The sequence below is a fragment of the Bos indicus x Bos taurus genome, chromosome 5, assembly GCF_003369695.1.
Source record: "Bos indicus x Bos taurus breed Angus x Brahman F1 hybrid chromosome 5, Bos_hybrid_MaternalHap_v2.0, whole genome shotgun sequence".
In the NCBI taxonomy this organism is placed as follows: Eukaryota; Metazoa; Chordata; class Mammalia; order Artiodactyla; family Bovidae; genus Bos; species Bos indicus x Bos taurus.
Genome location: NC_040080.1, coordinates 99186477 through 99212898, shown reverse-complemented (window position 1 = coordinate 99212898; position 26422 = coordinate 99186477). Strand labels below are relative to the sequence as shown.

The 26422-nt window shown below is 37.4% G+C and overlaps 1 protein-coding gene across 2 annotated transcripts in view; it reads right to left on the bottom strand.

The window, feature by feature from the left end:
- DCN (decorin) overlaps nt 1-20019 on the bottom strand; it is a 38933-nt gene extending 18914 nt beyond the window's left edge. Inside the window, exons 1-3 of one of the 2 annotated variants that reach the window (XM_027543178.1) lie at nt 19640-20019; nt 15610-15856; nt 3622-3734 (exon numbers count right to left, since the gene is read on the bottom strand). In XM_027543178.1, the coding sequence (XP_027398979.1) occupies nt 3622-3734; nt 15610-15823 (327 nt within the window). In that variant the 5' untranslated portion in view covers nt 15824-15856; nt 19640-20019. Of the gene's footprint in view, nt 1-3621; nt 3735-15609; nt 15857-16587; nt 16801-19639 lie in introns of those variants that run through there. The other variant, XM_027543176.1, reaches the window with a different exon arrangement.
- Between the last annotated feature and the right edge of the window lie 6403 nt (nt 20020-26422).

Genomic DNA, 26422 nt, shown 5'->3' with positions numbered 1-26422 from the left:
CAGGGGATCCTCCCAACCCAGGGATCGAACCAAGGTGTCCTCCATTGCAGGCAGATTCTTTACTGGCTGAGTCACCAGGGTATCCCCGGTGAAGATATATAGTGCTGTATATTAATTATAGTTCAATAAAATTGAAAGAAAAAATGTTGAAACCCAACTTAATAGTATGTTCAACTTTCCCCAAAGCCACTAATGTAGGGCTCATACTGTACCAGGGGTTGTTTTAAGGAATTTTATTGTTATTATCGTATTTACAGGCAGTTATAAACGCACAGACTTGAGCCAGACTGCTCCTGAGCTTAGATCTCAAGCTCTGGCTATCATTTGCTGTGTGACAATGAGCAAGTAGCATAACCTCACTGTGTCTGTGTGCCCTCATCTGTATTAAGGTGTTATCTAGAGTGTCTACTTCATTAGAATAACTGTAAGAATTAAATAAGTCAATGAATAAACGAATATAAGATGTTAGAAACAGTGCTTAGTATGTGTGTGAAAGTCGCTCAATTGTGTCTGACTCTTTGCGGACCCCATGGACTATACGGTCCATAGAGTTCTTCAGGCCAGAATACTGGAGTGGGTAGCCACAGGACCCCCTTCTCCAGGGGATCTTCCCAACCCAGGGATTGAACTCAGGACTCCCGCATTGCGGGTGGATTCTTTACCAGCTTAGCCACCAGAGAAGCCCCATAGTAATGACTAAACAAGTGCTTTGCTTTTTGCAAATTAAAGCACTATAGAGTTTAAAGACTCTTTCAATCAATTAAAAAAAAACACATATTAAATCCAAAAAAATAACAAATATTTGCTATTATTCAATCCTTGACAATGTTTGTTCATTTTAAATTAAAACAAAAGTTTTTTACTAGATTTATTTCCCAGGTGACCCAATGGTAAAGAATCCACCTGCCAGCACAGAAGACACAGGAGACATGGGTTCAATCACTGGGTTGGGAAGATTCCCTGAAGGAGGAAATGGCAACCCATTCTATTATTCTTGCCTGGAGAATCCCATGGACAGAGGAGCCTGGTGGGCTTCAGCCCATGGGATTGCAAAGAGTCAGACACAACTGAGCAAGAATGCAACTAAACTTTAATTCAAAGGAAATACATAGAATGTTGGATTATAATGTTTAACTTTCCATTATTTTATAGAATAATTATTTATTTTTATGCTATTTATAAGAATACAACTACTCTCAAGCAGTACGTACCGCTCAAAGGGAGGCGCAGTGTAAACTGAAAAAATTCAAAATCGGACACGACTGAGCAACTGAACTGACTGAGGGAAAAAAGCAACATTTTTCTCTTAAATCCTTTCCATTGTAATCCTTGGTAAATTTTTATTTCTCTCCCTTCTCATTCAAGGGTGGCTTTCTTTGCTAAAATTACGATGTTTATTTGCATAATAACAAGGATAGAAATGATCATGAATGAAAGAGTAAGAGAAAAATAGCTTTTTAACATCCTCTAAATGTTTAGAAGCTCTAATAAACTCTCTCTCTTCTTCCAGTATATACTTTAAATTAGAAAGAAAGGGATTGCCAAGATGATAAGTTGCCTAAAAACATAGGGGATCAGGCAAAGAAAGGACACATTATTACAAACATCAGATTTAGTGAGAAAGTCACAGAAGCTAGGTATCTCTTGTTTAAGGTATGAGGAGTTTAAACAAACTTTTGAGATAATATTTAAACAAACAGGAAGTTGAAATCAAGAGGCTTTTCCTTTCTTACAAAGTAGCTTGAGGGTAATTTATGCAAATAAAATGAAGCATTTTATAGTTTTGTTTATTGAAGCTAATATATTCATTTTTTTTTATTATTGCCTCTTTTAACTTATTCAATAGTTAGTTTAAATAATCACTAACAAACTTTGTTGGCATCTCCATCAGCTCACTCCCAGTGAAATCATAACATGAAAAACGGAGGAAGGTGAGTAGGGTCCCATGTCCTCTGTCCTGGCAGTGGAGAAGGATCCCACTGATCCAGGGTTCATCTCCAGCTCAGGCCTTAGCTTCCACTATTTTGGAGCCTGCATCTTTCACTTTAGCCATCTTCTATTCTTGTTTCTCGCTCATTTTCTTCTGCCTTTCCTTCCTCTTGCACAGAAAACTCTCTTCTCCTTTCAAAATTCTGCTAATCCTCTATGACCCTTTTGTCTCTTATTATCTCAAAAGACTATCTGGGTAACCTGATGTAGGAACATGTCTCTTTTTTTCTCATCATTAGTGCCCATAATATTAACTACTTATATCATAATGTGCTTACATTACTTCAGTAATTTGATGATGTCATTTTGTTATGTGCTATTATTTTTATTAACTGTTTCATGAGCAATCTTAAAATGTCAAGGAAAAATTCTTTGCTTCCTTTTTAAAATCTGGTAAATTTTCTCAGAGAAGGCAATGGCAACCCACTCCAGTACTCTTGCATGGAAAATCCCATGGATGGAGGAGCCTGGTAGGCTGCAGTCCATAGGGTCGCTAGGAGTTGGACACAACTGAGCGACTTCACTTTCCCTTTTCACTTTCCTGCATTGGAGAAGGAAATGGCAACCCACTCCAGTGTTCTTGCCTGGAGAATCCCAGGGACAGGGGAGCCTGGTGGGCTGCAGTCTATGGGGTCGCACAGAGTTGGACATGACTGAAGCGACTTAGCAGCAGCAAATTTTCTCCTACTGGGTAAATGTTTATTGCTTTTCTTATCTTGGCTGTCTGAAGGTTGATAAGTAGATACTGTCTTGATTATAATATCCCTTTTCTGCTGGAATCCTGACTGGTAGACTGTGTTACCTTATAATAGATTAGAGGGAAGTGAAAAATCAGAATATACAGACAGATACAGATAAGGATTCAGCATGTGCATGCTCAATCGCTCAGTTGTGTTCCACTCTTCCTGACCCCATGGACAGAGTCAGCCCGCCAGGCTTCTTCGTCCATGGGATTCTCCAGGCAAGAATACTGGAGTGGGTTGCCATGCCCTCCTCCAGAGGATTTTCCCAACCTAGGGATCAAACCCATGTCTCTTGAGCCTCCTAAAGAAAACAGAACAATGAAATAAACTAAGATCAGTCCATTTTGTTCCACTGTTGAAATACGTTCTGGAAAGATATTGGAAAGAGAAAGATTGTTATCGATGAAATGTGAGAAGATTAAGATATAATGTGTCTTTTAGACAGCGGATACTAAAGCTATATAGGAGTTGTTGCTGGTGGTTAGTAGCTCAGTCATGTTTGACTCTTTTGTGACCCGATGAAATGTAGCTCGCCAGGCTCCTCTGTCCATGGGATTTCCCAGGCAAGAATACTGGAGTGGGTTGTCATTTCCTTCTCCAGGGGATCTTCCTGGCCCAGGGATCAAACCCAAGTCTCCTGCATTGGCAGGCAGATTCTTTACCATCTGAGCCACCTGGGAAGCCTATATAGGGGTATATGTGAGAAAATTGGCTCTGATTTTTAGGGGTTAATATCCTGCTTTACTCCATCACTCCCTAAAAAGAGAATTTAATAAACACTTATGTGCTTGTGTATTACCATAGAGCACTCTTGACTTTACCTACATTTTGTTTTCAAAAATACTTTGAGTCAGATCTTGTTATAGCTCAAGAAAATAGCAATTCTTACATGAAGGTTCTTCAGGTTCTTAAAGTCTCCATCTTTGATCTCAGTTATTTTGTTGTTTTGCAGGTCCAGCAGCGCAGTATCAGGAGGAAGGTCTTTTGGCACTTTTTCCAGACCTAGAAGGAGAGAAAAAGCAACATGCAGTCATTAAAAAAGGGACACATGACCACAGAGTCACAAAGAATGTGTTTACAAAGACATTAGTATTTCAGTGATAGTTTTCCACTATCATATTTGTCTTCTTCTAGGAATTATATTCTAAAGGAGATCAGTCCTGGGTGTTGGAAGGAATGATGCTAAAGCTGAAACTCCAGTATTTTGGCCACCTCATGTGAAGAGTTGACTCATTGGAAAAGACTCTGATGCTGGGAGGGATTGTGGGCAGGAGGAGGAGGGGACGACAGAGGATGAGATGGCTGGATGGCATCACCGACTCAATGGACCTGAGTCTGAGTGAACTCTGGGAGTTGGTGAGGGACAGGGAGGCCTGGCGTGCTGCGATTCATGGGGTCGCGAAGAGTCGGACACGACTGAGCGACTGAGCTAAACCGAACTGAGGAATTATACCAACTGTTGTTTAAAATATCTGCTTTACCTTTTCTAACAAAGTCAAAGGGTTTATTTAAAAAAAATCATAAACAGAGCAAACTATTTACCCATGTAATGATTCTTTTGCATAAAATAAAAATAAGATTTTTGCCAGGTATGGTTCAAATGTCTCAGTACACAGTGTGTTTCACCTCATTGTTCTTATTTTAGAGTCATTTCTTTGATAAGTGTTAAGTGGGAGTGATTTGTAAATCTATACCTTTCTATATAAACATGCTTTCAGTAGACAACTTTAACCACATCATCAAATATTCTTTTGATAAACTTAGCACTATCACAGATCTACACATAAAATTTAAATTATGTGAATATGTAACCATGCTGTTGTGTCAACAACTTGAAAATTTATTCAAACTCTTGGGAGAATGGTTCTTTCAGTTTTAAATCACAAAACAGTATCAATTTTATGACTATTAATCAGAATAAAATGAATAAAATTTGTGATTCTAACTTCTCTAAAGTGTATTATACAAAGCATTACCTTCAGACTTAAATTTGGATCTAAATGACTGAGGTTTTAGTTTATAAATGTAAATACATTGAAAAACTAAATGTTCTATGGCATTAAAGAAACATTTTCATAGTCATTCCACTAGATGTATAAGGATAAATTGCTTTTATTCAAAAGGTATGGCATTTAAAATAAATTATCATGCTGAATGTTAATGGAGATAATATTAAACTATGAGGCCTTTTGCCTTGTTTGTTCCATGGGCTTTGTCCCATATTAATATAAGATGATACTTTATTAACTCAAATTCATATGATCATTTTCATATTAATATTTTAAGATTGTATAACAAATCAGAAATGCTTTTTAACCTCTTCTGAAAGTTTATATCTGAAACTTGAAGTGCTGAAGATCATTCTTTCATTCATTCAATAAAGGCTTATTGAATATTTTTAGACATCATTAATTTATTAGGCAGGCCCTGCCTGAGGATATAGCAGGCACAAGATAGAAATTGCCCAAATTCTCATGGAAAAAAGAATTCAATCTACAGTTTTCAATTAAAAGGAAAATTACAACAGAGTATTTAATAACTAGGTTGGAAAGATATCTTTTTGATTTTTATTATATATAAGCATATGAAGGTAGATTATCAAGGTTACCATATTTCTATCTTCATATGTCCTTGGAAATTACAGAAAATGTATCTGAAATCACCAACTTCTAATTTCTTTCCAAAGAATTTTTCACATTATCACTGATCTGATGATAGTGGGAAAAAGTCTATAGTTTCCAATTCAGTGGTCAGCTATGGTTATAAATTTGAATATCAATAATGCAGGTGATTCTGCACATGCATAAATATATTCTAAGAACTAACTACAGAAATAGTTCACAGAAGAATAACAGAAATGAAGTGTTTTCAGTGACAAACAGCAAGCCACAGAACAGCTACCTTGTAGGAGGATATTTAACTGTACTATATACTCATGATCATTGCCATTTTCAGAAATGTCAGTTTGCTAATTTCATGCAATTAAAGAGTGTCAGACTTCTGCCAAATCTTTGATAATTAGTGTTCTTTAATGAAGAAAAGACACGTTTCCTTTCATTTGGAAAAAAGTTACTGCCTACATTTTATTATTACTTCATGCGCTTCTTTGTCCAAGTCTTAATTCCCACTTTTGCTTACTTTTATACATTGTTGAATGTGAATTCTAGTGTTCAGTGTCAAAGTTGCCTTAACAGTTGTTCAGTGCCAAAGTGCAGGTTCATTTCAGATGTGGACAAAAAATGATATATCTGGATGGCTGATCATTTTGATTATGTTGTCATTCTAGAATATTATAATAACAAGACCTACGTGGGGTGAATTATATACATTGTTCCCCTGATGATTTACCACAGAAAAAAATCAGGTTTGTGGCTTTTGCAGCTTAGTTGTTAGAGAGTCATCTTAATGATTAAAATCATAACCCTACAATCTCTGAATTGCTAGAAAATTCATATTCATTTGAGAGACTTAACAGATTTGTGTTCTATTATTAAAACTTTATATTTACATAGCTTTACAACTTATAAAAAATGAAAATATGTTACCTCATTAATCTCACAGCAACCAAATGAAATAGGTAAGGCACTATGAAAATTTCGTTTTTTCGATGATTTTTAGAAAAAGTTAGTTGACATGAACGAGCTCATGTAACTGGGGTGACAAAATGCAGATGAAAAAACTATTTCTTGGTTTCCAACAGGATATTGTTTTTTTCCTGTCATCCCTATTCGTATCCCTAACAAGAACTGTTCTGACATCAGACTCAATAACATACTGAAAAGGGCTAGACAGGCATCAGAGTGCTAAGTGAGCTCACTCAGAAATTACAGGAAGAATAGGAAGGGGAAATAATCCTAGATACGTATTCTTAGAATGTCACAAAGGGAAGGACCATTAAATATCAGCTAGTCTTTGATTCCTAAATGCTGATCAGGTAGACTCTATGATGATGTTCTTATTAGTCTGTGTCAAAATCAGAAACCTATAGGGAAATTTGGTTAGTTTTGATATAAATTACCAGATACACATATATATGTGCACACACACCTTTGTGAGGATAGCTCCTGCCTCCATTTAAAATAGACCTTCTTTTTAAAAAGTAAGTATTTGGCTGCTCCAGGTCTTAGTTGGAAACTCGGGATCCTACATATTTTTATTCAATACACACTTGTCCAACCCCATTGAAAGATGGAGTCAAATTCTTCTCCCTTCAAATTTGGCATGGCCTTATGATGTCTCTCAGAACCAAGGGGCTGTGGCGAAGGTGACATGGCATGACTTTTGGAACTAGGTCAGAAAAGGCTGTTTCTATCCAATTCTTCTGGCATGCTTGCTCTGGGGAAAGTGTGGGGTCATGTAAGTTGAGTCTGTCTACGATGAGACCACTGAGTTGGTGAGGCAACCTGAAGACACTCCAGATGACAGAAGAGCTGAGCTCCCAGGCAACAGCAGCACCAACTGTCAGTCACTAGAGTGAGCTGTCTTGAGCTGACCCAGACTGGGTCAGCCTCACCACGATTACGGCCTCAGCCAACATGCATGTGTGCTAAGTCACATCTGACTCTGTGACCCTATGGACCATAGCCCGCCAGGCTCCTCTGTCCATGGGGTTCTCCAGGCAACAATACTGGAGTGGGTTGCCATGCCCTCCTCCAGGGGATCTTCCCGCCCCAGGGATGGAACCACACCTCTTATATCTCCAACACTGGCAGATGGGTTCTTTACCACTAGCGCCATCTGGGAAACCATGGCCACCTGACTGCAAATGCCTAAGAGACCACAAGGGAGAGCAGCCTTCTAAGACCTGCTCAAATTTTCTGTAGCTTAAATTATGAGCAAATAAAATTATTTTTAAGTAACTAAGTTTTGAGGTAATATTTATTCAGAATAGTAACAGGAACAAAGTGGTTTCCTAAATCCAATTATTTTTCAATAAGCATTCTTTAATAGAATTCTAAATCTTCTGTTAAAATGCAATTGTTTTCAAGGCTAAACTGAATTATTTAGTTGCTCTTCCAAATTCAGTAAAGGAAACTTTATCTTCTTTAAAATTGGGTTATTAATTAAAATAAATAATTAATTTTAAAAAATTAATTAATTAATTAAAAATTAATTAATTAATTAAAAAAATAAAATAATTAAAATAAATAAAATAAATAAAATAAAAAACTCTATTTAAGACATTACCAGGAACTCATTTCTGAAATAAATGCAAATAAGAATTGTATTTTTAAGAAGTGTATTTTTTTTTCTAGTTGTCTCGGTGATGAATGGTATTGTTGTGCTAGTAAATTTCAGCAATCTGGTAAACATCATGTTGGACAAAGGCCAGGATGTCCTAAAATACCATGCCTTTTTTGTTGTTCTCTGACCTGTGGCAGGGGTCCAAACTGCAAGATTTATTCTCGTTGACTTCCAACACTTTTTAAATATTTCTGTCTCCAGTGTAATAATCAAGACAATGGTGATACACTTAGTTTTGACACATGACCAGTATAATATAATGGAGTCCCAGATCCATCAAAAAACATTTCTGCTAAAGGCATGCGCGTTTCCTTCTTCTCTTAAAAATGGTAATTTAACACTGATGGCAGTTGGATTCAGAAATACTAAAACTTCCCTTTAATTTAATTCTCTTTCCAAATAACTTAAGGAAAGTTTGAGCTTCCTGATTCTGAGTGTGTGTGTGTGTGTGTGTGTGTGTGTGTGTGTATGCTCAGCTGTGTCCAACTGTTTGGGACCCCGTGGACTGTATCCTGCCAGGCTTGTCTGTCCATGAGATCTTTCTAGGCAAGAATACTGGAACAGGTTGCCATTTCCTTCTCCAGGGGATATTCCTGACCCAGGGATCAAACTCGCATCTCCTACATTGGCAGGCAGGCTCTACCCCTGAGCCACCTGGAAACCTACTCCTGGTTCTATGTGTGTGTCAGTCATTCAGTCATGTTTTACTCTTTGCAACTCCTTGCACTGTAGCTTTCCAGGCTCCTCTGTCCAGGGAATTCTCCAGGCAAGAATACTGGAGTGGGTTGCCAGTCCCTTTCCCAGGGGATCTTCCTGACCCGGGGATTGAACCCAGGTCTCCCACATTGCGGGCAGATTCTTTACCCCTGAGCCACCAGGGAAGCCCACTCCTGGTTCAACAGTCATCCTCAAAAAGAATAAGAAAGGAAACACTACAGTTTCCTGACTCCTAATTTCTAGGCAGTCATGTTCTATCCTGTTTCCAGCTTGATAGAGTCAAGAAAATAAAATTAAGCACTCATTCAAGCACTAAGGCATGTATATGTTAATTTATTCATATCAAGCATTTACTGATGTTTGAGAACCTACCAAGTATAACTTTTTGGAGTGGAGGGCCAAAAGATAAATTATCACCATGCTTTACTTCTGGTAGGGAAAGTAGATATTTATTTTTATATAACAATCTAATTACATTTTGTTTGGTTGGTTTTATTTTTTTATTTTTTGTGTCATGCTGTGTATGTAGCATGTGGGATCTTAGTTCCCAGACCAGGGATTGAACTCTTGCCCCTGTTTTGGAAGCACAGTCTTAACCACTGGACCACCAGGGAAGTCCCAGAAAGTAGATATTTAAATAGGTAATTAAAGGTAATGAATAATTACCATCTATTTAAATGTAATTAATTGATTATTGTAGTCATCAAGGCAAATAAAGATTACAGTGAAAACATGGAAGTAGACAAGATGAAATAATTGCCTGAAAACCATCTTCAGACTAAGTCAAGGGTTAATTGAATCTTGAGTGTTACAGTGTAGCTGCTACAGGGCTTCTTCCTTTTATTAAGACTGGATTGCAAACTGAGTTAATTCTCCTTTGTGCCTATTTTCAAAGAAATATATAATTTTCTCGCTACTCTTTTGAAGGAGAAAATTAAGATTAGAGAGTCTTCTGCATTTCCTCTTTCATCCAGGAAATTGATATTCTGGCTAACCTATTCCCATCCTGTCCTCTGGAGCCAGGAATGATCTTCCAGAGGAGAATGCATCACAGCTGCAGTCTAACCAAATGCCTTGATCCCACACAGCTGCCTCCTTCTCCCCTCTGGGACTAAGAAGGAAACCAGGGATATGTTAGTTGTCAGTCAGATCAAGGAGACAGATGCTTCCTTTGGCCTTCTCTGACTCCTCTCTTCCTTCTCTTTAACCCCTTGAGTCAGAGGCTTTGGTTATCTGGATCATACCTGAGTATTCCTCTTGCTCTACTCCTACCCCAAACTACTTTAGGCAACCAATGGGCATGCTCCGTGCACAGCCTCCTGCGTGTACCACATCTTAGAGATACTCTTTCGATGCATTTGAAACTCTGAATGAGGGTCATCCCTCACCCCTGCTGATGTGAAGCTAGATATAAATTATGAAAGCAACTAAGCCTTCAGCATTCTCTCTGACCCTTGACAAAGAGGACTAATTTATTCTTCCAAGATGATTTCACAGAAGAACTCTAATGGTTCATTTACCTCATACATAAGGTTTGCTTCTAAAAAAACAGTTTCCCCTTAGATGTTGTGGATCTAAGTACCAAGTGGTGACCACTAACAAAATTTTCCTAATTGAAGCAAAATGATTTTAAAAAGAAGTAAACTATGCAATTTAAAGGGTTGTACATTTTCCTGAGATTTTAGACAAGTAAAATATTATTTGCATCATGAGATACATTTTAAGAACATTAGTTATTCATAATGCTTTTGCCTGGAAAAATAAAATGCTCCACCTTCTGGCCTCTTCTTTAGAGGGCTAACTATATAGGTTGTGAATCATTTATGATTATAAAATAGCCAAACACTTTATTGTTCTCTAAATTGGTTCGGTTCTCAACCAAACCAATTTAGTTCAAAGGAATAGTCTTTGGAGAATACTATTTTGATAATTATATTAATTTGATAATTATACAATTTTCTAATTTTTGCCTATTTATATTTGGTTGTGATATGGCTTTCTTTGGGGAAGGAGGGGAGAAAAGGTGCTATTTTGTATCCAGCTTGGCAAGCCATATACTTAGTGTTTTTTAATTTCATATAAAAATAAAAACCATACAGCCATGAAATTAAAAGATGCTTACTCCTTGGAAGGAAAGTTATGACCAACCTAGATAGCATACTCAAAGGCAGAGACATTACTTTGCCAACAAAGGTCCATCTAGTCAAGGCTATAGTTTTTCCAGTAGTCATGTATGGATGTGAGAGTTGGACTGTGAAGAAAGCTGAGCACTGAACAATTGATGCTTTTGAACTGTGGTGTTGGAGAAGACTCTTGAGAGTCCCTTGGACTGCAAGGAGGTCCAACCAATCCATTCTAAAGGAGATCAGCCCTGGGTGTTCTTTGGAAGGAATGATGCTGAAGCTGAAACTCCAGTACTTTGGTCACCTCATGCGAAGAGTTGACTCATTGGAAAAGACTCTGATGCTGGGAGGGATTGGAGGCAGGAGGAGAAGAGGACGACAGAGGATGGGATGGCTGGATGGCATCACCGACTCGATGGATGTGAGTTTGAGTGAACTCCAGGAGTTGGTGATGGACAGGGAGGCCTGGCGTGCTGCAGTTCATGGGGTCGCAAAGAGTCGGACACGACTGAGAGACTGAACTGAACTGATGAGAAATAGCCTCATGTTATTAGCTTACTTAAGTAGTAAACTGGACATAACATTTACTATGAAAAATATTTTGTATAAATATTTTCTATTCTTACCTAATGAAGTAAGAGATATTCCCATTTATCCAGTGAGGAGACAGGCTTTGAAAGTTTCAAAGTTATAGGTCTCAGTCTTCATGTTAGTCACTCAATTGTGTCCAACTCTTTGCAACCCGCCATGGACTGTAGCTCGCCAGGCTCCTCTGTCCATGGGATTCTCCAGGCAAGAATACTGGAGTGCGTTGCCATTTCCTTCTCCAGGGGATCTTCCCAACCCAGGCATCAAAGCCAGGTCTCCTATATTGCAGGCAGATTCACTGCTGTCTGAACCACCATAAACGGTAAAGCTGAACTCGAGTCCAGAGATATCCTTTGATATCCTTTGATATCATTGGATATCATTGATAACCTTCAATGTCAATGGAGAATTCATAACTTTCTTAGGCTAAAATATATGTCGAACTTCATAACCCAAGATCTTCCCATGATCAAGTGTTTTTAAGGGTATTTCAAGTCTTTTGAAAGTTGTTTATAATAAAAATTTTAATAAACATTGCTTTAATTTGGAAGAATAGTCAAAAAGCAATATTTATGCTTATGTCACCAGTTAGGGCTGATCTGTCTTTAATAAACGAGATGAAAGTACCAAATAATGCTTCTTGGTGACACTTGATCCAAAGATGAATGGCTGGGCCAAAGAGTACATAAGTAAGGGAACCGTCTTCCCTTAAGGTACTAGGTACGTAAAATAAAGCATCTTTTCAAAAGATCTGACAAGAATGAGTTACATTGTGGGTTTCTTATTTTAAGGAAATCCATAGGTTTCTGAATTTGCTAACCCTACATTTATTTTTATATTGATATTTTTATAAATGCTATAATTATGAGTATATTTTTATGCCTTAAGAGGCTAGATAATGAAAAGAATATATGTGTCTCATAAAATTATGGTTCAAATTACAAATTAAATACAAGCTCAGCCACATAATTTGGTCAATATCAATGGAGAATTCATAACTTTCTTAGGCTAAAATATATGTTTACTTTTTCAATCCCCCATGCTCTAGAAAAACATACGATAATACTATTCAGATAAGTTGGAACTAGGAACTAAAATAGTCAATGGGTCTTCTTGAACACTTCAAGCTTCCCATGGGCTGATTATTCATTATTCATTTCACAGTTTTTACATCTCAGCTTTGAAAGAACTGTTTAATGATATGTTGTTTAACTTTGTCAGAAATACTTCTTACTGCAAAATAATCAGACATTTTAAAAAGAAACGTTTGCTTACATTAAACACTGTTTGGATAATAAGATGACAAAGCACTATTATCCTTCAACACTGAAGCTCCTCCCTGTTCATTAAAAGCTCTGGTAAAAATAATCCTTAAGAAAACATTAATTGTTTATATGATAAGCATTCACATTTCTTATCCCAAAGTGCACTGTCTTTTTTCTTTGCTTACCAACTGAAGAACAACAAATGATAATAATTCAAGCTTCATGTTCAGCTCACTAGAGAATTTAAAAAATAAACTGCATTGCCTTTATTTTAGGTTTCCCAGGTGGCGCTAGTGGTAAAGAACCCACCTGACAATGCCAGACCCCTGGGTCAGGAAGATCCCCTGGAGGAGGGCATGGCAACCCACCCCAGTATTCTTGCCTGGAGAATCCCATGGACAGAGGAGCCTGGCAGGCTACAGTTCATAGGGTTTCAAAGAGTTGAACACTACTGAAGTGACTTAGCATGCATGCTTTTACTATGAATGAAATTGTCCACTTCTTTGCTTTTTCCTATGCTTCTTTCATTTTTCCTCCATCACACAGGATCATCACACAGGAAAAACCTATTGAACCTCTACTATGGGCCAGGTACTTCACACAGATAGTAAGATCTTTAGGACTGTGATTTCTTTGCAGATAAAAATGTTAAGACTCTGAACAGCTTACCATGATCATAAAGGGAGCAGAGGCTATGTTGTCGTTGAAAATGTGAATGCAGTGTTTTCTTTAAAGGCAAGTGGATTGCTTTTCTTTTTTAAAAATGTATTTTCTGTTATAGAAATACCTGACCAATTTTTGAATATGTGTTTAACTACTCATCTGTGAAATTAAAAAAAATAATAAAAGTAACTTGTATGAGACCATTCACTGCTCACTGGAACTCAGGGCTCCTCTTCAAACATGGCTCCCCAAAATGAATCATTATTTCAATCTCAGCTACTTCTGTAAATAAGATCATTAAGCCCAAAGGAATACTGTATTCTCTGAAATCTTAGAGAAGAAGATAACTTGGAAAACTTTCTCATTTGAAAACAACACAAAATAAACAAAACAATCTCAAGGACAACCAAGAAACTGTATCACGAAACAGCCACATCAATGACTTTATGTTTCCTAAGGTTACATTTTTCTGTTTAGTTTTGAACAATAGGCTTGGGAAATTTTCATGATAGACAATAATAAACTGTCCCAATGCTTTCATCAGAGTCAAGATTTATGAGTTATTTATCAAGAAAGCAAAGTAAAACTATATGGAAAAAAATAAAACTTCAGTGAAGTGACTGGACCCATCCTCCTTAAAAATATCAACTCTATTGTTGACAATATATGTAGTGAGGGGTAATTATGGATCCTTTTAAACGTGTCCTCAGGCAAAGTGAGATTCCACTTTTGTCACACTTCTTAGGAACCCAGCCATTTTTGCAACATTTGAAAATTTTTACTACTGGTATATCCATCACATGTTTATTCTCTTCTTTAGATATCTTGTCTAAACCAGTTATGGAGATAATCTCTAGATGCTATAAAAGTTTCTGTAGAATTTGGTAGTAATCTAATCCCCTTTGTCTTGAATATATAATTCAAAAAAGGAAAGTCATCACCAGTGGAATAACAGACCCACAAGAACTGGGACCATATTTGTCTTCCTCATTGCTTTTTCCGCAGGGCCCAGAACAGATCTGACCCATTATAAGATCTCAAAATATCTGCGGAATGAAAGAGTAATTAATTAATCTAATGGCATTATCCTGTAGCCTTTTACAAAATCTCCCTTTACATTTTTCATTTGGGTTTAAATGGCGATACAGTACATGTTAGCATCGAAGAATCTAGTTCAAAGTGTTTGCATTTCAGCAGCTGTTACTATTTAACATGCTTCATGTTTTCCTGGGTTCCTGTATGTGTTTATTCCAGCTCTAGGAGTTAGTGGAAAATTTTCCTGCAAAATACCCCTAGAAAGCATATTCTGAATAACTATCGGATTTCTCAAATAAGTACTCTACAAAGCTACGGGGTTTATTCTATAAGAAAATGCTCCATGGCAGAATCATCCTATGAGGTTTTTTCCTTCTTTTTTTCTTTCCAGTAAGAAAATGAACCAAAAGAAGAGAGGAATGTGAATCAGCTGCCATGTAAGCTAAATTCATTTCCCTTCGGCTCATCTGCTAGGGCTCCAAGCTTTCTGGAGATTTATCTTCTGAGTATATGGCTCTTGGAATTCCCAGGCCAAATTTTTCTTGAAAGATAATAAATCAAAATGCATCTGCAGTGTTAAGCTAAAGATATAGGCTTCGTGATCATATCGAATATTTATACCACGACTTAGTTATAAAGATTTTCTTTGAAACTTTCTAAAGAATATAAACAGCTAGATTACAAAATTCCAAAGTCAGAGACAAAACTAAGACCCAGGGATTATGAGAGTATTTTGGTACTTGAAAGATAAATTTTTGTTCTAAAAGTTTACTGGTTTTGCTTTTGATAACACTGCATACTTTACAGTTTTGTTCAAACCCTGCTATCTGGGCTAAGCCAAGAGTAGAGAGATCACCCGGGTTTTCTTAATATCTAAGATTTCATGGGAGCAAATCACAGACTTAAAATAATCTATCACCTTGGAATCATAGAACACAAGATATTATTTGTTCAAAATTTTATTTTACATAAGGGGAGCTATGAACCTTAGAAAAAAATTTTTTTAGTGATGTGTCCAAGATTGCAGAGCGATGCTTCTCTGACTTAAAAAAAAGAATCAAGTCTCCTAACTTCAAACTTAACTTCTTTCACTTCTACTCTGCTTCCCTAACTCCTCATTAGGTGGCACTGTCTCTCACATTTGGAATTGCAGAAATTAAAACTGAAAATGCTGCGCTCCCAGGGAAGCCATTCCCATGAATAAAGCAGACAAGGTAGGTAGACAGCCGGCATCCCACTCACCCAGATCAGAACACTGGACAACTCGCAGATGGCACTGACAGCGGAAGGGGCAGACTGGGCCCATAGGCTCTATTTCAGGAACTTCAGGAAAGTGCTCTTCCGGGCCTATCCCAGAAGCCTCATCTTCCAGCATAAAGTCAAATAAGCCTTTCTGTTGAAATGGTCCAGCCCAGGAAACTTGTGCAACCAAGAGAAAGATGATAGTTGCCTTCATGATTTCTCTTGTATATTTTCACAACCGAGGAACCTGGGAAATAGCGGAAGGTTTAGAAGAATAGCCTTGCCTAATGTATGTGTTATATAAGTGGAGTGCACATAGAAAAAAGCATTAAAAAGTAATATTTTATGTACTGTTAGGAGCAGAACATTAGAAATATATTTGGAAGGTAATAAGGTTCAGTAGAGATGAACTTGCACTGTTTACTTATGAAGAAAAATTTAAAAAGTATTTGAATCACTTCATTGAATTTGGGGTCTGAATTAAGACCACAGATTATATAGTCAACCTGTAAAACTGTTGAGATGATAAATCACATTGAAATTTTCAATGCTCACTCAACACAAGCCATGCCACAGTTAAACAAGTTTTGTCTGTACACATGAGAGTCTCCAGTTCCTGCTCAGAAATATCTCTAGAAGCCAATCTGATTTCTCCATCCCACTGTATTTATCCCAGTCCAGACCCTTCTCATCACTGAACAAGAGCCTTCAAATAGTCTCAGCCTCAAATATTTCTTCCACTCCAGGCCATGTTCCACTCTGCTGCCCAAGTCATCTTCTAAAAATTCAATTTCATTGTATTAATTTTCTACTGCAAATCCTTTGCTGACTTCTCACAGCTTGCCAATAAAGTCTCCATCCCCTTTGTTGCAAATAAGACCATGCACGACTTAACACCATTTCTCTCCATTTTCTCTCTACTCCCAGTCCCCACCTCAACCCTGACACTCAAAGCTAATCACCATTTAAAATACCTACCTTGTGAGAGTGTTGTAAAGGCTAAATAAGATAATGGGTTTCCCTTGTGTATTCCCGGGCATCCGGGCAGGATGCTGCGTTCTCCTTCTTCTGTGCTCCCAAGGCACGTTGCTTACCTCTTTTAAAGAACTTATCACATTATATTGTAATTTGTTTTGCGTGCTTGGCCTGCCCCCCCACTCGAAGATGTACTCCTTCAGGGCGTGTCTGATTATCCTTTGTTCTGTACCGGGGCCTTGCACAATATTTTGCCCATAAATGACTCAGTTGACCGTCAATTTATTAATAATACAAGTTATTCAATTTGTTCTAAGCAACCAAATTTGATTTTTTAAAATATGGTTATCTTTGTTTAAATAGTGAATTTCTAGCGTAAGAAAGATATCAAATTGAAAACCTGAGCTTGATATAAGCATGATTCAGTTTTTAACATAAATCTTTTGGGTGGTTTCTCAAATGAATCCTTTTTAAGGACTGTGTAAACCAGTAAACACATATGGAAAATCCTATCTGGTTTTATTTTATTTTATATGACATATGTTATCTAATTTTACCAATAGGATTATTTTGTAAACAAATTGACAAAAATATGATTTCAGCGCATCTATACCATTTTTATTCATTCATTTAACAAGCCCTTCGAGATATATATACATCTCTGTTATTGAGTTGGTTGTTTAGATGGCTGAAGTGAACTAAATGAATCTGAATAACAAAATCTTAATAAATCTGAATAATGAAAAGTAGTTGATCATGGATAGAACAGTCTATTTTGAGTTGTTATATTTTCAAACTCCATTAAAACTGCTCAATATTCCCCAAACACATTGTAGATATGATCTTTAGTCTCATCATCTTTAATTATGTTATTTCCAGTCACTATCCAAATGATAGCAATACAGAAAAGATAAAGTTTTCATATGTGCTAACTTTAATATATATTCTGGAAATGTTTGCCTAGATCCACTAGAGGGGAAACAAATGTTTTAAAATTTCTTACACTTTTATTCTTAGTTGATTACTGAAGCACGTCAAAGGCAGCACGTTTGCAATACAGGCTAGTGACTTTAACATAATACCACGAAGATTATTATTCACACTGCCCCTTTAAATTCAGGATCAGATTCCCTCTGGAAACCCATTCCCACTCAGTTACTGCATTGCCTTTTAAAGGAGACCCTATTGTTTTGGCAGGGTTCCCTTGGACTGGATCTCAGGGAGTGGTTTTCTGTCTGTTTCGCATTAAAATGCAATGTTTACGGTTTACCACAAGTTTGCTAGCCTTGCATATTTCATGTCTTGCAAGTTTTGAGAAAAATGAAGCAAACTAATTGCAGATTTAATAAATAGCAATGAGAAATTAATGCAGATGTCTGTTTCTGATCTTTTCTCCAGAAAAAAAAAAAAAGAAAGCCTGGTTCACGAATCCAAAAAACAGAATATTAAACATTAGCTCAGGGGAATATTATCATTTACATTTGTTTACTCTTGTTAAAATGGTGCAAATTCTCTACACAATATTCTTTTGGGTTGAATCTGAACTCAAACAGACAGTTTTTAGCTTCCATTACTTATCATTTTCTTGGGTGTGTGGCGGGGGCGGGGGTGGGGGGGACATTTTAACCCTGAATGTCCTGGGGAAAAATAATATGGCCAGGTATTTTCCACAAATTCCTCCATGAAATAACTTCTTTTAGATTAGTATCATAATACTTAAAACACAGCATCTTAAAATAATTAATCCAGGCTACTGACAGTGATAGTCTCTTTATCATTTCCTTCCTCTCTTAATAAATCAGGAAAACAAACAAACCTATAGCAGTAGCCCAAGTAGACATCAAGGAGACTGTTACTGAGATGATGTACTATTAACATTTTATTTCAACCGTTTTAAGTATTCTCAAAATGTATGCCTATTTCCTAAATACTAATTGCTAAGAATGTCACTACTTCAGTAAAGTTCATTGCCATAATTTAATGTGTTCTATCAAAAATAATAATTTTAGGTTTCGTAAACGACATCCCATTAAATTATACCATTCAGATCAGCATTTGTATGATGTCATTTACGCCTTTGGCGTGAATTTCCAAGTCAAAATTTATACCTCAGGAGATAAGTGAAGCTCTAAATACAGAGCAAATTAAACCCCCCAGCACTGGGTGAATTAAAAGCCTCAATAATAATAGAAATAAGTTAAAAGTAAACAGTAAAACAGTATCCATCTATCAATAAGGGGTACTATAGGAGGCATCTGATTCTTTTTCTGGTCAAAATAGCAATTCGAAGAAAAAGCCGCAGGTATTTATATCACTGGGAGCCCACTTAATCAGTGGTCATCATGTTACCCTGTTTTGAAATTAGAAAGGAAAATAACCCACACTTTCATTCTATAGTGAATGTATCTTATGATAAAATTTCATTTGCAGAAAAAATTCTGGCAGAGTCTCTTCTTTACATTTTAGTAACTATGTAGCTAACTGTGAGATTAGCTTAGTTAGGTCCTTAATAATCAGCATAAATAGAGTCAGTGTTGGTTTTCACCTCTCTGGTGACAGTTTCTATTATTTTCTAAGTTGTAGAAATATACACTAGACTTCTATAACTAATCACCAAAGTTCACTTCTCTGAAGTGTAAAAGTTCTTAAAATATACAAGAATTCAGGAGGAGAATAAATTCTTAAATATACAATCCAACTATGAATAGCATGCCAGTCTAGAATACTTTTCTATAAACATTTCCTAAACATTTCATAGTAAAAACACAAAATATATCAATAAAGAGAGTCACCGTGTTAGGTTATAGTTTCTCTAAGAAACATCTTTGCAAAGAACAGAGAGAAAGAACTAAAACAATGCATTACAACCATTTTACCAAATACTTCGTTTCTGTTTTCAAGCAATACTTGTTTAAAACACTGCATAAACATTACTAAAAGTTCAGTACACATTTTTTTTTCTCTTTTTCTCTTACCAAATAACTCCTTTTTTCTTAACTTGATCAAAGTTTTATTAGTCTGTAGCAGAGTTCAGGACAATTATTGAAAACCATACCTTTTAATCCGGGGATTTGCCACGGGAGCCCTCAAAGCTGAGATGTAATTACACTAAATATTCAGCCCAAGCAAAAGAGTTTGCAGGTGTGGAAAGGAGGAGGGGGAAGGTGCTGCTCTGTGACTGTCACTAGGCTGAAAACCTCCTGCTTCTACTCCATAGCACAGTTAAAAAATAAGGTTTCCCTCAATGAACACAATCCGGCTGACACCCACATTAGATCATATGGTAATGATATGTCTCTTGTATTGTAGCCAGAAACTTTATCGGCCTTTTTTTCTCTCCATTTAAATGCTTTATTCCTTTTGCATCTGCTTAAAATTCTAAACTGCTTCTGTAATATAGTAGTGGAGCAACTTGACTTGGAATTTGTTTCATTGTGTCCACTCATTTCCCTGAAATTGTAACGAAAGTGTTTATTTCCCCACCCCCAACCCTACTCCTTTATCCACTCTTTCTAGTCTTCTTTATGAGTCACATTTATCATACTTCCGAAATGACAGTTTGTTTGTTTTGTTTTGTTTTTGCTTTCAGGATGTGTAAGTCTGGCAAATGGAATGAAATTATTTTAAGTGTGGGCTATGAAAATAAATGAGTACTCATTCGGATTCTTACTTGCCTTGGGCTATTTGTGCACATTCAAAAATTCAAGTACTATGCTATGGAGGTTTTCTATATATCTTGAACATATTTCTAAAGTTCCCTGGAAGTAAGCCATGACTTTATATGAAAAGCACACCATTTATTACTTTCCTTACTTATAATTTAAAACCTTTCTTGTTGTCTACCAGTTATGTGTGTGTTTTTTTTTTTAAATAAAGCACATAGATACTAAAAGATGATCACAATTTAATTTAGCTTGTATATGAAAAATTATATTTTCGTAGGCTATATTTTTATGTAATCCAGAACTTTGAAAAGGCAATAAAGTCTATGGCTCTTTCCAAATTCAGTAAATAGAAAAAAGAAAGTGCAAATACAAGGAAAGATATTTATTCAGCCTGTGAAAGCTTTTTTGAGTTTTTGTAATTCCCTTGCTGGATGCTGTCAGTTCTCTGTGTGATTCTATGTTTTGACTTGTATCTTTATGCCCTGGCCCCTAGGCTGTTACCAGGTGGAAACTTGAAATCAACATCTGTGAAACATGAGAGGATAACCCTTCCATTCTCCACCCTCCCTTCTTCCCTTCTCTAGCCATCTAAGGACACAATTCTACAGTAAATATATTTTGCCTTGATGAAACTTGAAGGGATTAAATTTTTATGTGTGTTACCTAAAGAAGAGGGGGTAAGGCTGTTATCACATGATACTTGCCTTATTTTCCAAGCCCAGTGTCCATAATGTTAACACCTTACCCCACTCTTCTTCTTGGCATTTAACCCCATGCCTGGTTAGTCTCATGATTTAGATCTGATTTAAATCTGATGATTTAGAAGAAGATGATTTAAATCTGATGGTTTAGAAGAAGGCAAATATTTTCCCTGGACCTTGGTGCAAAATCCATGATCCCCTTGGTGGTGGTTTAGTCACTAAAGTGGTATCCGACTCTTGCAACCCCATAGACTGTAGCCCACCATGCTCTTCTGTCCATGGGATTCTCCAGGCAAGAAGACTGGAGTGGGTTGCCATTTTCTTCTCCAAGTGATCTTCCTGACCCAGGAATCGAACCCAGGTCTCCTGCATTGCAGGCAGATTCTTTAGCAGCTGAATGGCAAAGGAAGCCCTATGATCCTCTTGGAAGTGAAGTCATTCAGTCGTGTCCGACTCTTTGCGACCCCATGTACTGTAGCCTACCAGGCTCCTCCGTCCATGGGATTTTCCAGGCAAGAGTACTGGAGTGGGTTGCCATTTCCCTCTCCAGGGGATCTTCCCGACCCAGGGATCGAACCTGCGTCTCCCACATTGTAGACAGACGCTTAACCGTCTGAGCCACCAGGGAAGTCCAGAATCAATTAATTTTTTCCTCTTGAACTCCTCTTACATTTATCTCATTCTTATAACATGCAATCATTTGTTCATATTAGGGTTATTTATGTACATCTTTCATCTCAAGGAGATGATCCCTGGGTCAGGAAGATCCCCTGGAGAAGGAAATGGCAACCCACTCCAGTATTCTTGCCTGGAGAATCCCATGGATGGAGAAGCCTGGTGGGCTACAATCCACGGGGTCGCAAAGAGTCGGACACAACTGAGCGACTTCACTTTTCATCTCAAGGAATAAAGCACAGCCTCTTCACAGTTGTGTCCCCACTACCAGCACAAAGTAAATTCTCAAGAAACGCTTCGTGAGCGACTATAACATGAAGAAAGATCATTGACTAAGGATGATTATTGTTTTACCTGGGTCTGGTTCACTCTTTATCAAAACCCAATCTGGGTTTCCCTGGTGGCTCAGTGGTAAAGAATCCACTTGCCACTGTAGAAGACACGGATTGCATCCCTGGTCCAGGAAGATCCCACATGCTGGGGAGCATCTAAGTCCATGTTACAACTACTGAGCCTGTGCTCTGGATCCCTGAACCTTAACTACTGAGCCCCCGCGCGGTAACTGCTGAAGCCTGTGCACCGTGGAGCCTGTTCTGGGCAACAGGAGAAGCTATCATAGTGAGAAGCCCACATAACAGGACAAAGAGTAGCCCCTGGCCACTCGCCGCAACTGGAGAATGCCCACGCACAGCAAGGAAGACCCAGCACAGCCCCAACATAAATAAATAAATAAAAATTAAAGAAAAGAACAATCTACTGCAGTACTACAGGGTACACGATGAATAACAGCAGCGGTTGTCACCAGAGAGAGAGGTAAAAGGAGAAAGAGAAGGGGAATAGGGCATTAAAGAAAAAGAAGAACAATTAGAGCAGGAGGAGAAGACACATTATCTTGATATGCAGACCATCTTAATTTTATAAAGCAGAACCGTTTTAGCTAAGTTTCACATCCAGTTTCTTTCCTCTGATAGTAAGCTGTATGAACTCAGCACACTCGACCTCTCTGAGTTCCCATATCTGTAAAACAGGTTAAAAGTAATACTTAATTCATAATGTTGAAATAAAGATGAAATGAGGCAAAGGTTTAAGGCATGTAATTCAGAGCATGGCTGTTATCCCAGGAAATTAAGCTTCCTGTAAATGTTAGCTTTTATTGTTTTCTGATATATATCATAACAATCGTTTAAGTTGGGCAAGGGAAATCATTTTACTGAAGTCCAACGACCTGCCCAAGCTCACAGAGCCAGTAAGAAGCACACAGGAGTAAATATCCAAGTATTCTAGTACCTAATCTATTTTATTGTTTACTATACTTCATTTTAAGAAAGCTCAAACTCTTAAGTTATAGAAAATTAATAATAAAAAACTTTGAGTAACATGTCTTTGTAGACTTGCTTAAAAACTGTGACCAGGTTTTACAATTCTTTTTAAACTTTATCTTTCTGGAGGAACAAACATTTCTATCTTTTAAGTTTTAGTAAGACCCTCACCTCCCAAATCCTAAGGACTTTACTGAATGTTAGTTTATTTCAAATGTGTGCCTTTAACCGGATGTTAAATTGCGTCTGTTGTCATACCTATTTTTAGATAGAAGAAATGAAGTTACAAAAAGTCACACATAGCAAGTCATAAAGATGCCATAGGGACCACTGTCAAAATCTAGGTCTCTTGCAATCAAATGGGAAATGAAACAATTTTGAGGCAAGAAGCCATGCATGTGCGGAGAAGGCTGAAACTTATCCTGGCTTGGAATGTTTGGGGGTAGGGTTCACTTAAACCTTGGCTGCTGTTATAGATATTTGAAATATTCAGATTCAGAGCAGATACCACATCTGCTGTAAAAACCACTTAAACAGTGATTTCTACTGACAACTCACTAGTTAACCGAGTGACTATATTCTGCATGTTGTCAATGTTCATTTCAAGCTAGTCACTCTTTCCCACCAACATCAAACACAATTGGTCTAAACTGTACCTGCACACTAAGATGTGAAGAATGCCAGAGCTTCGGAAGGTTGTCTTCTGACACCCTTTATTTTCGAAGAGGTCTGGAAGCAAGTGATTATCTTTACAAACCTGTGACTGGTTTATTCTTAGACTGACTCTTCAAAGTAAGGTCAGCAGCTGGAATGGGTGTCTGGCTCTTTATTAGCCATCCTAGACAGTTTTTCTTCTTTAGCCAAGAAAGCAAGCTAAGGTGGAATTCAGGCCAGCCTAGCATGCAGGATGGACTGGAACATTTCTTCTGTCTTCCCCATATTACTCCACCCCCCCACCCTATCAACACTGTGTTTAGTGTCCCTGAGCTGTGCATATGAGTAACTTCACCTCTCTGTGTTCTAGGGTTTTAATCTATAAAATATACCTAACCTTAGTACTACCTTTGTTTACTTGCCTGGTGGCTCAGACGATAAAGCGTCTGCCTGCAATGTGGGAGACCCGGGTTCGATTCCAGGGTCGGGAAAGCCTGGAAAATCCCATGGACGAAGGAGCCTGGAAGGCTACAGTCCATGGGGTCGCAAAGAGTCTGACACGACTGAGTGACTTCACTTCACTTGAGTACTACCTACCTTATATATTTGTTGTGAGGTTTAAAAACAAAAAAACATAATACATCAAGCACTTAGAGCTGCATCTGACATATCTCAAATAATATATACGTGTTCGTCATTGTTTCTGCTATGGCCACTCCTGCGGGCGTGGTTGTTACAGACCTTTCCTTGGACATACCAGTTTGGTGATTGGATCACATCCCGGTCCTAGCCCACAGATGTTATCTGCCTAGCAACTCAAGAAATCCTATAAATGCTATGATATAATAAATGATATAGCTGGAAAAACAGGGACTTTTCAGTTAGATAAGCTTGGGTTTAAACCTCTACTTGTAAAAAAAAACTGTCTAGTTTTCTTCTTCTAATCCTAGAATGCATGACATTGTGCTGGTTTCCAAAACTTGACAAAATCCATTTGTAGGACTGTATAAGGATCCAGAGATTCCAGGTAAAGAATCTCTACTCTGAAAAATGAAGGCAAAATGGGAATAGAGACAAGGACTGGGCAAGAGATGAATTAAAATAAAGCTACGGAGATACGTGCCTCTCTTTCATGACAAGGAAGCATTCAGTTGCTTTATTCTCTGACTCCTGAATGTTCAGGAGCATCTCTTTTGTCAATTGCAGTCAAGAGATTTATTATTTTTTTCATAAGTTCGATAAGTTGTACTGGGACACCAAGCCAGCATATTAAATATCTGAATATCTAGTAATCTACTAAATAATCAATGAATCAGCACATATTGACTGAGGAACAGCTGTGGGAGAAAATGTTGATCCTAGGACTTGTAGAGGATATTAATAAACAGAAAATAAAAAGTGAAAGGCATGACCTCAAAGGACTTTCACTGCAGTAAGGAGGTAGGGTATAAGCTATATTATATTATATACATCTATATATGATATCGTTTTAGAGTTATATATACACATATATGGGCTTCCCTTGTAGCTCAGTTGGTAAAGAATTTGCCTGCAATGCAAGAGACATGTGTTCAATCCCTGGGTTGGGAAGATCCCCTGGGAGAGGGCATGGCAACCCATTCCAATATATTTGCCTAGAGAATCCTGTAAACAGAGGAGCCTGGCAGGCTACAGTCCATAGGGTCACAAAGAGTTGGACACGACTAAAAGACTAAGCACAAACACATATATATAAAATAACATTTTAGAGTTATTTGTGTGTGTGTGTGTGTATATATATATATATATAAAATAACATTTTAGTATTGCAGTATCAGAAAAAGTATAATGTACTATATAATTATAACTCCTGGCGAAAGTAAAGTATGATGTAATTAAAAATAATTGTCTTAGCAAGTCAGAAGAGGAATGGGGGAGAGATCACTTTACACATGGGTGGTTAGGTAAGTGTTTATGCAGAATGAGGAACAGTTCGAGCTGAATCTTGAAGGATAAAAAGAATGTGAAAGTTGAGAGGCAGCTTTTTAGGCTGGAGGAACAACACTATCAAAACCTTGGCAATGGGAAAGCAAGAGACAATAAATCAGTCAATTTGGCTTAAAAGGACTCTATTCAAAGACGCTCTAAGCTCTTTTCTCATCCTTGAATATTCAACAACCACTCTGGTATCTGACATGTCGATGTCACACAGTAAATGAATGTTCCGTGTTTATGGTAATAACTAAAGGCAGATAAGGAAAGAAATGAGTGCAGAGTCTGACTGTGACAGGACTTGAAAGTCTCCCTTGGGGCACTTATTTATTCATTCATTTGTTCAGCAAATATTCATTTGATGATGACTGTGTGCCAGTTTCCTGTGCTAGCAGCTGGATGTCCTCAAAGGTACTTGAATGAGATATAAGATGATAAAATGTTATTGTAACAAATCACATCTAGCAAGTGTATGCAGTGTGATGAAACTGGAATCAAGAAACTAGTTAGACGGTTATTGCTTTAGTGTTGAAGTATTATGAATAATACCTTAGCAACAAGAAAATGAGCTGGCAAAAACTTAGGCCACTGGTCACAAAGCTGATATGATATATTAAAGATAAATGTTTAGACCATGTGTTTTGTGCCAAGCACTGGGTATGTTCTCAAAATTCATTAACTCAATTGAGATTCTTGATAACCTTATCAGTTAAGCACTATCATAATTAATTTTCATCAGTTCAGTTCAGATCAGTCACTCAGTCGTGTCCGACTCTTTGCGACCCCATGAATTGCAGCACGCCAGGCCTCCCTGCCCATCACCATCTCCCGGAGTTCACTCAAACTCATGTCC